The sequence below is a fragment of the Zootermopsis nevadensis genome, unplaced genomic scaffold, assembly GCF_977971745.1.
Source record: "Zootermopsis nevadensis isolate Lab colony 2312 unplaced genomic scaffold, Znev_1.0 Znev_ptg000012l, whole genome shotgun sequence".
NCBI classification, from domain to species: domain Eukaryota; kingdom Metazoa; phylum Arthropoda; class Insecta; order Blattodea; family Termopsidae; genus Zootermopsis; species Zootermopsis nevadensis.
In genome coordinates this window covers 9,442,027-9,456,505 of record NW_028259144.1, presented here as the reverse complement: position 1 = coordinate 9,456,505, position 14,479 = coordinate 9,442,027, and the positions used below count along the sequence as shown (strand labels likewise).

At 42.3% G+C, this 14,479-nt stretch overlaps 1 protein-coding gene across 4 annotated transcripts in view; it reads left to right on the top strand.

Moving 5' to 3' along the window:
• mam (neurogenic protein mastermind) overlaps positions 1 to 14,479 on the top strand; it is a 275,194-nt gene that overhangs the window by 139,135 nt on the left and 121,580 nt on the right. For 2 of the 4 annotated variants that reach the window (XM_087347872.1, XM_087347874.1), the window contains exon 2: positions 5,470 to 6,960. In XM_087347872.1, the coding sequence (XP_087203998.1) occupies positions 5,470 to 6,960 (1,491 nt within the window). Of the gene's footprint in view, positions 1 to 5,466; positions 6,961 to 14,479 lie in introns of all 4 variants that reach the window. The other 2 variants (XM_022059495.2, XM_087347873.1) reach the window with 1 other exon arrangement.

Sequence of the window (14,479 nt, the reverse complement as noted above, 5' to 3'; positions counted from 1 at the left end):
TGTGTGTGTGTGTGTGTGTGACTTTGACTTTGTACACAGGTGAAGGGAAACCACGCAGACTGCACCCAGATCGTGGAATGAGACGTTATCAAATATTGAGGGCCTTATTGATTATTGCACACAGAACAGGATTACGTTACGATGATTCGGTTTCGTTGTACTGTGATCAGAGCAAGCTGTTCGCCACATAAAATGCAAATTACTGCGAGATTACGGCCCGTTTGTAGGAATAAACAAAGAACCGTATGAGAAAAGGTAGGAACGGACTACAGAAATATAAGTTCCTGCGTGTCTGTACAACATTTCTCGAAGACATTTTGCGGCATGTCTTTCCGTTAAAACCTCGTGTGTCAACTGTTTAATTGTTTAACGAAGAACATTGATGTTATTAATATTAACTGATCGATTTTCGTGACACTGCTAATGAGTTACTTGCCATTAAAGGCTGTCCTGTACCCATTACTCGTACTTATTTCACAATTCCTTTTACCAACATGGCGACCGCCCGAGGTGGTAATAATAGTAACTCCATTCTTCGCAAGTTCATATAGATGATGTACTTGAAACTTATGGTAGTCTTGTTGAGGCAATTCCGTGGTAAAATGGAAGATAAGAAATGGCGCTATCACACGGAAATATTAGCTACTTGACGATAAAATGTGAATCACTGTAAACGTGACTTGCTCCATGCAATCGGAGTGTTTTGCGCAATTTAATAGGTACACTCCTTAATAGCCAGTTACTCTCTGATCTTTACTTTTATACGTCATCTCTTTCTGGAAGAAATTCGCTACAAAAATTTGTGTGCGTGTCTTATGCGTGCTTCATGCGCTGTCCATCTCAGTCATTATTTAATCATTCTAGTAGCATTTGGTAACGGCCTAATAGAGGTAATTTATTTCACTCCTTTGTTACAATTCATCAAAATCTTACGCTGTTATCACTGTAACGTGTTGAGATTCCATGTTGTCGTACTTAAGGCAAGAAATACGTGATCTGAATTAAATTTTTCAGTCGTGCATAGTCGTTTTTGACCAGCGCGATGGTAACTATATGTACCACGCACTGTAACATTTAGTAACTCTTCGTTTGAATAAAAAAAGTTGGGTTCTGTATGATTTTCAGAATGAACAACGATTATTTCTATCAGAACACTAACCATCTGATCTTTGTAGTGCAGACTCACTTATTTTCCTTCACGAAGGAAATTAATTTTTAAATATCTAAGCCGTGTTTGTGCTCACAAAGGTTCAATCATTTAATGGTGTCCACATCTTTTCTTCCTTTCTTCCTTTTTTATTTTTTTATTATTTTTTTATTTTTTTGTATTTAGTATTTGATGCTATTCTCTATTTCCGCTTTCCAAAAATTTAACAAGAATCAGATTGTTCTTAGGATCTGTTCCAGTGACTGTCCATTGGGATTCATACCAAAGCCGTGGCCGGGTCTGAGCCGGAAACTAATACCACGCGTCATTCTGTGTGCTACCTAAGGTCACGCTCCGTGTTGCTTAACCGCTTTGTATCGTCATGGGTCGCTTGACGGAACAACGGGTCTATTTCAGTCAGTTGCCCGCAACCCCCACAGCGTTCTGTTTACACTCTTTTTTTGTAATAACCTCAAATCTGACGGACACAGTCGATTCTTATGTTGATGATTTCGTTGTTATATCCGTTGCCTTCCTACGTACGGTGTCTATGACCGTAAGCCCGGATATATTCGTTCGTTTTTAGTTTTGTTTGTCACCCTGTTTGAGACGCTTAGTTGACGATTGAATTTCGAACAAAAATCAAATAATTTTATTTGGAAAGATGGTAGTTATTTACAAATAATATTTAGGGAATTATTTAAATTTGTTATAAAATAATCGTATCATATTTCCAAGAAGACGTTCATGAAAGGATAGTTTGTCCGTGCTCGAAGAATGTTGCGGTAAAAAGGCTTCAGCAGACTCTTACTAAGTTTTGAGGTTAACGGTCAACGCATTTTGCGAATTTCTTGCAAACCCTGAAGCAGGGCTTCGAACCAATTGAAGTAAAGGTTCAGTTAGGAGAGTAATCTAACTTCCTGCTTTATTCCGGTTCAGCGCTCTAAGAGTAGAAAACGTTCCGTAACTGTTTCGAAGTCATTGAAACCGGTTTACAAAATATACGTTCTATATATAAATTTTATATAAAAATTGCTAACGCCATTGAGCAGACTGCTACGTGATAAGCTGGTAGTCTCTCAGATAGTGGAGAAATCCATCGCCTTTTATGGAATATAGTGTTCATTACCTTGTTCGTAAAAGCCCGCTATTTCTCCTTGTCCTGAGTCGAATGCGCCCAGTTACAACTTCCGATTTTACTGCCGAAATATATATATATATATAACTACGTCGCGCAGGTTATTACACTGCACGTCCAGTGTGTGGTAAGTTTCCTGTACTGGGACTTCGTAACTAAGAACAATAACAGGTTTCTTTTACATTTAACTAAAGTGACCGGCCAGTGGCCAGACGATCGTCGTTCGATTCTCGAAAAAGAATTTCCTTTACGACGCCCAGATTGTCTCAGTTAATGTGGTCGGGGGTTGTTAAATGACTGCTTATCTCTTATCTCTCTAAGTCCAGAACGTGATACGCTTTACCTCCGCGCCCTCAGTACGCCGCCTCGACGTGGCTGCTGGGAACAGTCCGGTCTTCGCGTCTAAAGCGTCGATGTATGGGGTGGCGTGGGTAAAATATATGTTTACTGGAAATACCTTAGCAGGTCTGGCTGTAAAGCAGTGTAGAATGGAGGTGGTTCCATGCCCTGATGAACATAACGTATCATGAAGATGACTTTCCGAATTATCTTCATTGCAATAATTACTTCATCTCTGTTTGTGGAAGCTGGGACCTCTTAGTAGTAACGGTAGACTACTTGACTTGGTTCCGCAAGCATTTCAGCTGAACGAGTTCGTGAGCAAACTCCTTGACTGACATGTACAACCGAACAGCTGTTCCACGCCGTAAGCCACTTTTTTCGCCATCTTCGGTTGTGTTATTATTATTCTCTGTACAACCGCTATCTGCAGCTTCAGTTAAAAGGAAGCAAACCTGCCCTAGTGTTGTTATTTATAAATTACGCCGAACGTGGTTTTAAAATCATTCATGAATGATCTAAAGTTGTATCTGTTTTGTATGAGGCTGATAAATGTGGCGTAGGTTAAGAAAATGGCGGATTCTGCAGCCTGTACAAAATGGTGTTCGTATAACTTGTGATAACACTACAAATAATTAATATTTTTTAAGAGGGGTTTTAAAAGAAACGTTTTCTGATGGAAACATCGTTTGATTTAAGTATCATTGTAATGTAATTTAATTTAGTGTTATGTAATTATTGTTAAGTAGTATAAACAACCTCTACTCCAGGAAGGAAATAATTGATGCTCCATTGTCAACAGATGATCGTTAGTCACGGTTCTATACGGTGGTCGCTGGTTCTGTTTCCAATCGGTGAAATCATTCTACGCTAGTTAATGTTATGCTATGAGGACTCGATTCTTTCGATTGTTTGAGGAGTCGTGAACGTCAGAGTAGTAGGCTGTTAACTAAAACATCCGCAATTAGTGGATCATTAAGGATCGGCTCGGTCTGTAATTAGAATCGCGAAAGTGCAGCTTTGTTCCGCCGCGTTCTGTTAGATGCTGTATCAGTTATGTGGTTCGCATGATGAATGTCGTGGTTGTTACGTACTGAAATGGGAATGATTTGGTATGAAATGGTCGGTGGCCTATTTAATTTACAATCTCAGGGTTTTCCTATAGGGGATGAGGAGAAACCTCTGGAGTTTTGGGTCGCAGGGTGGAAATCGGGAAGTAGACGATGTTTGTGAATGAAAACGCAAAACAGCTCATTCACACCCGAACATGATGACTATCTTTCTCGCCACTCCACTACCTTTTTTTAATTATTTCATTGTTTTTGGTTGTTGTATATCACATGATTACGGACGGAGTAATTTTAATAGGCGCTCCGTAGGGCTGCAAACACCTCTTCGGGAGTTGCACGAAACAGCCAGTTAGCACCGAAGAGCGACTGGTACGTTATGATTCCTGGCCATCGAGGAGTTGAACGATCTGAAATATAAGCCGTGTTGCTCAGAAATGATTATACCAGAAACGTTGTACTAAAGCAACGTGATTTCTGTATTAATCCATGTTTCGATACTTTTTAATACACTTGCAGCAGAACTTTAATCATCAAAAGACAAATCTAAAACTTCTTGACGATGGTGAAGAGTCAATTGAATAAACATTTTCTTGGATATTATCCATCGTCTAGTAAATATAAAACGTAAAACGACGTTTCGGAGATGGGACTCTATCTCCGTCTTCAGGTTCCTACACAGTTGGGCCCACTAGATAGAGCTAATCCCTATCTCCGGAAATAGGGATTACGTCGTTTTACGTTTTATATTTACTAGACGATGGATAATATGCAAGAAAATTTTTATTCAATCAAAAGACAAATTATTGACTTCGTAATTTAACGATTGACCTCGTGTAATATAAAATTAATGTTTCAACGATGTAGACTCGGACCCGTACTAGATACGGCCAGGACTTCTGAAACGTCGGTAAACTTCTATCAGACTAAACGTTTCAACTACCAAGAAGACAGCCATCTTCAGACTCAACCGCCGTGAAAACATCAAATCTTACCAATTATTTTTACATTGGGAAAATGAATATGACCCTAGAAGGCCCCTGAGGAGACCCCATATTCATCCGGTACCCCAACACGTCCGTGTGAAAATGGGCTTATTAGGAAGGCTAATAGAAGGCTGTGGATAAAAGGAGGACGAATATGATAATGGATGGGCGTAGAAGAAAAGGATGTGGAATTGGTATGCTTAGAAACTTACTGGCAGACCTCGAAAGACGTTTAGTAGCTCTCGTCAGGAAATGAAAGCAAACCGTCACGTTGGAAGTTAAATAGGCCGGAAAGAGAAGCAGTAACATCTGAACCAAATATGTCGGCGCCACTAGTCGCAGAATCTAAGGAATTTTTTAAATCTTCCTCGTGTCGAGAGACGTTTTGTCGTATTTCACTTCGGCCAGACTAAAAGGAAAGTGTAACTTCACATACGTCATCGCAAAGATTGTACTGGACTAGTTAAAACAGCGTTGGAAATTGTGGTGAAATGCATTTCTATATGAAGCTAACTACACGCAAGTGTAAATTTAAAGCATTTTATGAACATGAATATGCAAACAGTTCTTAAACTAGACTTGTGTAGAAAGGCTGTCACACACGCCATGTACGTAAGTTAGAAGACTTGCTAACACTGATGGCAGGCAATTGGTATGTCGTTTCGTGACATTTCAATAGCGGGAGTTATACTTATGAAGATTTGCGTTAAATAATAAACACATTAATTTGAATTTCCATTGCGATGTATACAGTTAGTTTGTGACATTTTATCTTCTGTTTATTTTCAGCAGCAAAAATTCCTGAAACGGACAGCTGAAGAACTGGAACCCCCTGGAGGTTCTGCAGATGCTTTCGAACCGCCAGCAAAGATCCAATGCACAGGACCCGGTGGCCAGCAGAGGCCCTCAGGAGGCCCTCAGCAGCAACAGTCAACGGAGAACCTAACCAAATTCTCTGTGGAGATCGTGCAACAGCTGGAGTTCACGACGTCGGCGGCCAACTCTCAACCGCAGCAGATCTCCACTAACGTGACGGTGAAAGCTCTCACCAACGCGTCTGTTAAGAGCGATGTGGCGTCTCCGAAATCGGGACCTGGAACGCCGGCCTCTACCGTTGGAGGGCGTGCCAGTGCGGGTGGAACGACGACTCCGGGAGGCGGAGGATCGTGTGTTGACATCGGTAACCTTGTGGAGTGTAAGCAGGAGCCAGACAGCGAGTTCGTGGACCTTGAACAGTGTGCGGCTGCCCTTGAGAAAGACGCAGCGGCAAACGGGGCAAGTTTCCCCGGATTCTCGGACCTCATCGGTGACGATACTAGCGACGAAATTATTACCTCTGACGCGTTCAAAGATCTCATATCCGAAATCTCAGACTTTCATCCGGAATTTATGAAAGACTTTGACTTTGAGGATAAGACTGTGGACGGTTTGACGAACAGTACTAGTGCTAGTGGTGTGTGCCACCCTCCGCAAGTGGGGTCAGGGGGACAGTTGAAAGCAGAAGACGACAAAGAACTGCATCATCCGCAACACCTGATAGACGTAGGCAAACACAACAGCCCCAGCCCTCTGATGACAGGGAACCCCCAGTACTCACCCCAGCCCGTATACGACCCGCAGTCGCTGTCGAAGGCGCGCATGGCCCCATATCCACCCGGTCTGGCGGAGCTCAGTCCAGCTGCACAGACCCTGAAGCAGATGGCCGAACAACACCAGCACAAAACCCAGCTCGGCATGAGCTTTAATCCAGCTGCCACCGCCAGAAATGTCAGGTCTCCGTACGGCGAGTTTCAGTTCCCGTCATCGGCCGGCAGTCCGGGTTCTGGGGGCGCTGGAAGCAACGCTGGGGCACCGTCGTACCTGAACAAACAGGTGCCGGGTTCGGGCGGGGGAAACAGTTTCGTGAACAGCGGTTCGCAGTCCGAGCAGGTGATGTTCAGTGCCACCCAGACCGCCTTTACAAACAGCGGCCGTCAGGTCTTGCAACAGCAACAGCCGCAGAACTCAAACAAGCAAGCGGGTGCCGGTGGTAACACGATGATGGGCACGGGGTATAGCAACGCCCCCAAACAGCAGTACTCGCCTTACGGTAGCCCCGGTCCGCTGCCGAATCACGGGAGCCCTCAATATCTGCCTCGTAGCCAGGCTCCACAAACAACACAGCATGTAGGGCAGTACAACAGTTCCACCCCACCGAGACCTCCGTCCTGTCCGGGTACAGGAGGCCTTCAGATCAACCAGGCGCAGCAGATGCAGATCAACCAGCAGGGGCAGCAGATACAGGTAAGCTCTTTTCCGCTATAAAAAGTACAGGTGCACCGGTTTTAAAATCAGCAGATCATCTGGGTAATCTCAGGTGACGTACTTTATCCTGTGAAATTTAGGAAGTGACTCCTTGCCGCCATCTGAAGCGATGTGTTTTCAGTGTTAACTTTAAAATAAAAACCGTGGCGTTGTTGTTATGTTAACATTAACCGACACTCGATAAGACGGTCTTAAATCAAGTGGAATGTTAGCAGTCGCTTTCAGATATTGAGTTGCTACGTGCTAAGAAATAATATCTGTTGTGATTTATGCCGTGTTTAATTTTCTGAACGATTATACGTCGTTTAACTCAGTTATGCATTGTTTTTAAATATTTTTAACATTTATCGTTATACGAGGTGCGATCGGAAAGTTTCTAGACTGCGCCTATAAAACCCGTACACTTATCTCAGGTATTAAATTCATCCATCACCCTCGAAGTAGTTCCCCTGGGAGTGAACACAACGATCCCAGCGCCGCTGCCAAGCCTGGAAGCATCCCTGGAAATCTTTCTTTGTCAGCCTGTCAAGCACCATCTGCGATTCTGCCTGTATCTCTTCTATCGTCTCAAATCTCCTTCCCTTTAGCAGAATTTTCATCTTTGGGAAGAGGAAGAAGTCACACGGAGCTAAATCCGGCGAATAAGGAGGGTGCGGGATGACGGCCATGGTGTTTGAGGCCAAAAACTGCCGAACTTTGAGGGCTGTGTGCGCTGGCGCGTTGTCATGATGCGTCGCATGTGGAGTTCTTCCTTTAGAATCAGCTGACAGGTCCCATAGCCTATCCCAACAATGTCGCACAAGTCGTTGATGGTACGACGTCGATCTTCGTGAATGGCCTGCCGAATCTTCGTAACATTTTCGGGCGTTGTGCTCGAAGATGGTCGTCCAGAACGCTCGTCATCATCGACAGAGGTTCGGCCATTTTTAAAACGTGAATGCCACACAAAAGTTTGTGCACGACCCATTGCGGACTCCCCAAATGCTTGCTTTAGCATTTCATAGGTTTCCGTAGCCGTTTTGGCGAGTCTTTGGCAAAATTTGATGCACACGCCATTCCGAAATCGCAGGAGGGTCGGTGTAATGCACTACCAAAACGCCCGTAACTAAGAAACAAATGCTAATTCGATGATGCCGGCTGGCACACTGATTCACTATGAATGTAGGCCGCACCCCCTAGCGGCAGAAGCTCGTACTACATCCGGTTCGCCCTCTATTGACACAGTCTTGAAACTTTCCGATCGCACCTCGTATGAGGTACATATTTTTGTTTTACTGTCGAGACCCGGGTTCGCGCCCAGGTCAGTCCGTATGGGATTTGTACTGGACAGAGTGGCACTGTAAGAGGTGTTTCTCAACGTCATTCGGTTTCTCCATGTCATTATCGTCATTCATGTATCATCTGGAGGATGGCCAAGGTTCCAGTTACCTGCCGCTGTTCTGTATAAAAAGTCAAGTAGCTGTAACAGTGAGACTTGGATCTGCGTCTTACATTGAAAAATTTTGGTATTCGGACTCGGCCTGGTCGAACGTTTGATTATTTATTATTGCGTGAAAGTCGATCTTTGGAACGTGGGAGACTCGACTGCTCGTTTTCCTACGTCAAGTGTCACGTATGTGATGGCCGCCTTAATTTCTTAAGATTGATTCATGTTACTTAGCACGAAATCCATTTCTTAGCCTGTTGAAGACCTCCTGTCTCTTTTCGCCCTTATTTTGAGCGAAACAACTTTTTCCGCGTGCACCGCCATTAACAAAGTGAATCAAATCAACACATCACCGAAGTTTGTGTTTAAAATCTTCCATATGTCGACATTTTACTGTGAAATGACCATTTATGGGCGCAGAAAAGCGAAACTAAGCATTTGACGTACAGCTTGATGCAATCTGTTTTATGACACAGTGCGTATGTTATTTAATTTCTTCATAATCTCTTCAGGAAGAGACGACATTTGCTTCATCATACTATGTGTAAGAGAAGCAGATAAGTTATCTTTAAATTATTAACATTGAGTAACGGGCATGTGTGTATTTAACGAATTGAACCAAATATGTGGTTCTCGCTCTGACACTCGGTTCGGAATTTCATCTTCTGCTACAGTCCATCGACGAAGGAAGATGGCTGTCTTCTGGTTGTTGCGCCATGTGTGCAAGAAGTTTTTCGATCATCATGCGGAGAATCCTTTCCTGAATGCCTCCAAACCAATGGGTACCGGGGGCCCTTTCCCGGGCGTAAAGCGCGGCCGGGGTTTGACGCTGACCACTCACCCCCCATCGAGTGCGATGGTCAAGAATGAGTATGAGCTATACTACGTCTCCCTCGAAGCGCCCATATGGCATGTAACGGGATGGCTTTACTTACATTTACTGAATACTAAAGGAAACAAGAGGTATAATTTAGATGATGGTCTTCTGGGTTGTAGTGCCGTTGAGTATTGTCACTTTATTTCAACGTTTCGGAGGAACTACGTACATCTTCGTGGCTGAAAATATTTTTTTACAGATTGGTGTATGTATTTTGAAAGCTAAGGAATGTAATTAAGACACTGAGTGAGTGCTACGGAGTTGGTCACAGGCAGACGTCACGAGATAACACGAGCTGTCTCTGCATCGTTGAGACCTTGAGATGCTGATAGCCAAGAAAACAAACAAACTCACTCAGTTAAGAAATTCTCTGCCTGCTATGGAACACGAAGGTCCTTACCGTTTTTACGATAGCCCACCACCGACGCGGCTGACAACCCGAAAGTCATCATGTTCCGTGCCCATTCAGATGACGCTCATAGCCTTTAAATTATGCAGTTCTTGGGTTCTTTTTCGTTGTAGAAATAATTCCCTCGTTACTTTGTTCTCAAACTTCTTACCGTCGGTAATTATTGATTAATTGTCGTAGGCAAACTAGGACATTACTAATAGAGGCCAGTTTTAACACCATTGTCTCAGTGTTCGCCGTTGGACTGGATTCTTTTTTACTTATTGTCATGTTGTTTTGCCTCTCGACCCGTGCAATGGTTAACTGACAGCTTTACAAAACTACCTTAAATTAGGCTACGACCGCTTCCTTTGACATCCACTATAATTTATTATTCACTATCATCCTCTCACTCTATGCTATATACTCGGAGCTACTGAAAAAGCATCGTTAAATAAACTTTAAATAAATTTCAGGTTCAAATGTTTTCCTGGCCATTTTGTTTGTAGTAAGTTTTAATGTATGTTTTTTCCTCAAAGTTGCAGTCCCTGCTTTACGAAGCAGGTTGTAAAATTAATAGCTTATTTATCTTGATCCTAAATGTTTCAGAAAGCAAACGGTGAGACTCCAGTATTTGAACCGAATAACAAGCATTTTACAAATTAACGTTTTTTTTATGACAGTGTGGTCATGTAAAATCTTTAGTTATTAGAATGTGTTTGGCCACTGTTCGTTTTGTTTGTGTGTAACTTGATTTCGGATGTTTAGGGAAGAATCCATATTGGGGGGTTCAACTTCAGCTGTCTAGGATGAGCCTCGTCTAATGTTAAAAGAATTCAGCGTTTCGTCAGGCTTTGCCGAATTTCTGCCTCGATGGCAATTAGGGCTCGCATTAATGGCTCTGAGTTGTACATTTACCTCAGCTGCTAACACCCAAGGACCATGTTGATGGTTTTTGAGAACAGGGCGCCCAGTATCACATTTGGGCCAGAAACAAGTAACAGGAGGCTGGAGAAAATTACGTATTGAGGAGCTTTATAATTTTTGCTCCTCTCCAAATACTGTTGGCGTTATCAAATCGAGGATTATGGGATGAGTACGTAGCACGCAAGGGGATTTTATTCACTGTTCAAGTGTAGTGTTAGCTTGGCTTGAAGCAAGGTAGTTAATGTGTGTAGTTTGTACGAAGTGAGTTGGATGCGCAGAACTGCTATTTGATTTCTGAGGAAGTGCGCATGCCCGAGCTTAGCCAATCGTGTTGCAGAAAGAAGAAACATGTTTTGCCATCACAGTTTTTTAAAGTGCGTTTAGGCAGTCAAAAGGCGTTCTAATACGGCCTGTCGTATGAGTAGATTTTGTTAACGAGAAACTTGAATGTGGATCAGGACATGCACAGTGGTGTCTGCGCGTTTAATGTGCAAGTGAGTATGACCCTTGTTTGTGCGTCAAGCTTACAGCCCTGTTTCTGATAATATGGACAAATCCGAGACAAGAAAACTAACAGAACACCACGCCTTTGTATGAAATCAGGCGACTGTAACTTCAAGTTGTTTGTAAAATCGATATCTAGTCCCAAATCTCCTTAGGTGTGTGTTGATTCTGTACTTTAGTGAGTGTTTTGTTACAAGTTTTTACACCGGATAGGTTGATGTAGCGTTAAACCAGGGCCTGCGTCCAGCCAGCAAACATGTGTTGTGTGTTTGATACTGCTTTGTCCTGTCCACGTCAGAACTGCGATGGGATATTCTAATAGGCCATAAGTATCTCCCTCCAAATCCATGTTAATTCCCCATTTCTGGTCTCCTTACTTTTCGTTAGACAACATGAAGTAAAACAATTTCGTAATTTTACTTGCAGATTTCACAAAAATTCGCTACAAAATCTCAATTTGATATATTAAAATCTTCAAGGGTATCTAGTAAAGCTATATGTGGTAGTAACATTTTGCTAAGCGATGAATGTGGGGCAATCCAGAGTATCATATGCGCATGTGCATTACCTTATATGCAACCCACCCCCTTTTGAAAATATTCAAAGAATTTGGTGGGAGATAACAGAAAGTTGCATAATGAGGCATGCACGCACGATCTAATATTTTATGTGACACGTCGTAAAATTAAATATCGCACGAAAGTTTATTATGAGATATATTGACGATAATTTTACAACATATATTCAAGAAATAGGATATAGATGGACATGGGGACTGAAGTGTGTGGTTAGCATTAAGGGCCCATAAAAGTAACAAAGTTTTCTACCGTCTGAGTAACTATGAATGTTTCTAGGACGTGACTTGTTTTGCTTCTGAATATATAAAAGTTCCTTGTCGATGGAATCCTTTGAAAGAGCGTCTTCAGAATATTGTAGTTACAAACGTCTTCGCATCGATCCAGTGCTCTGATTGTGTACAAAGTGTATGTGCCCGAAAGTCACTGTTCCATTGAAAAACACACTCGAGCTCAGCGTGATAAATCGATAGTTTACCGTATCGATATTTTGAGAAATAAGGACAAGATATGTCCGTGAGTGTTTCTGATCTCCATTATTGTGTCTGTGGACTGTCATGTGTGATTAAATTAAGATGTGTGTAATAGTCTAGATTTCCCTGTCTATTTCTGCGTTATTTTAAGTTTGGTGGTGAAATTACAACCGGACTCTACCATGTGGATCTCCTTTATTGTGTTGGAGTTTTCTTTGAACAGCTGGTCAGGAAATGCCCTCATATAAACCTGAAGATTCATTACTGTGTTCACAAAAGCATGTCACTTAACCCATTTCTGCGCCAATAAGAACTATTTCGCTTCTTTACACCTCAAATTTCTGCAGGCTACATTTTAATGTGATTCTGCTACGTACGCCTTGGTCTTTTAAAATGTATTTTCCGTGAAGTTGTGCCAATTATAATTGTGTTTGGCGGACGTAACGCAGCTAATAATGCTACACGTTATCAGTTGTCACTTTATCATGCTTGGTACAAAATAGGCCTATGTATCGTTAAAAGAATCGCGGTACCTGTTTTAGACTCTCGTGCTGATGAAACTTGAAGAAATATATAACAACGTGTTTGCATTTCGTGAGGCTGGTTGTTTCGAAGTGGCTATATAGTTTAAGTCACACTCTTAAGTCGCGACCCGTACGTGAACCTCAGAGATGTTTTCTGAGGCCTACGTATAATTTTTTTGTAATAGTGTGTCACTCTGCCATGTAAATGTTACTTGATGTCAAGAAAACACATTTTTTAACGACGTCAGTCTATGGGAACATGTTGCCGGGAGCATCTGTTGCCGGTGGATGAACTTATCCAGAGCGAAAGACGCGGATGTGACGTATAGGAATCCATACTATTAAGTATCAGATATCTAATTGACATGTTTTGCTAAACGAAATGTGGGTGTAATAATATGTCAACTTGGCTGTGATAATGAGCCCTTTTTTGCAGAATTTTAATAAACTGCTTTGGTGTTTTAATCAATTCTACAGCCACACGATTCATCGAGTCAGTAAGACGCAGTGATTGTGTCTCCCGATCTGAAAGAGGTTAAGAATGCATTGTTTAGGTTTTATAACAGCTTTTGTGACGGAAATACAAACCATCACAACGAAATGGCGCGTCTTTAGAATCCTTAGTAAGAACGGGGTGTGTTCTCCAGACGTGCAGAGAATAATGGTCTGTATTGGGGGGAATTTGGTATCAGCACTGAATGGATGGAGGATCCATAAAATGTGGATAGAAATAATGATTTAATAGATGAATGAAACGAAGGAAAAGAGAACAGAGAAAGAGGAATTTCAAAATGTAAAGAAAGCATGGCGGAAATGAATGAATTGAAGGCAAAGAAGAAACAAAGAAACAGAACAAACAAGAAGGGTGTTTGGTGCTTAGCGACAGAGTAACAACTTGGTATGCATATTTGAATGGACTGTGCGTTTCTTTGTACCTTGAAGTCGCCTTAAGTACACCGGTTTGAAGGAAACCCGGTACAGACGGAAAGGCTTTGAATCTCTTGAGATTCCATTATAAACAGGATGCACTGTTACGTCACACCAGGATATTGTACAAATATTTACGTTTTCTATTTTTGTAAGAAAGTCGGTACAGATAACTACAGTTTCGTATTATTATGCGTTGTTTGCACGAAGTGCATAGCTAGAACGCATTGTGGGCTGGTCGTGTCCGTCCGCCTGTCTATTCGATTCAACTCGAGAACCGCTGGACGGATTCGGATGAAATTTGATGTGGGGTTGGGCAAATTTGCACAACATCAAAATTGTATTTTTGAATGTCCTCCGAGCGGTGATTACAAAATGACGGATGAGGATATTCGTTAGGTGGAAACTGAGGTGCTGCGTTCTCGTGGCCAAGGTGGGAACTAACAAATATGGCCGATTTGATACATGTAATGTACGTTGCAAACTTGCTACTTCTCAATTCAAAATATTTTGGCTTCCTGTCTGATTTTTTAGAACCTGAAGATTAAAATATAGAAAATAATTTTGCCTGTTGTTTTGTATGGGTGCGAAACATGGTCTCTCACTCAGAGGGAGGAACACAGATTGCAGGTGTTTGAGAATAGGGTGTTGAGGAGGATATTTGGGCCTAGGAGAGAAGACTGCATAATGATGAGCTTAAAAATCTATACTCCTCCCCCAATATTGTCAGGTGATTAAGTCGAGAAGAATTAGATGGGCAGGGCATGTAGCGCGCATGGATGGGACAAGAGGTGTGCACCGGATATTGATTGGGAAGCCTGAGGGGACGAGACCGCTGGGGAGACCTAGACGTAGATGGGAGGATAATGTCAGGCGG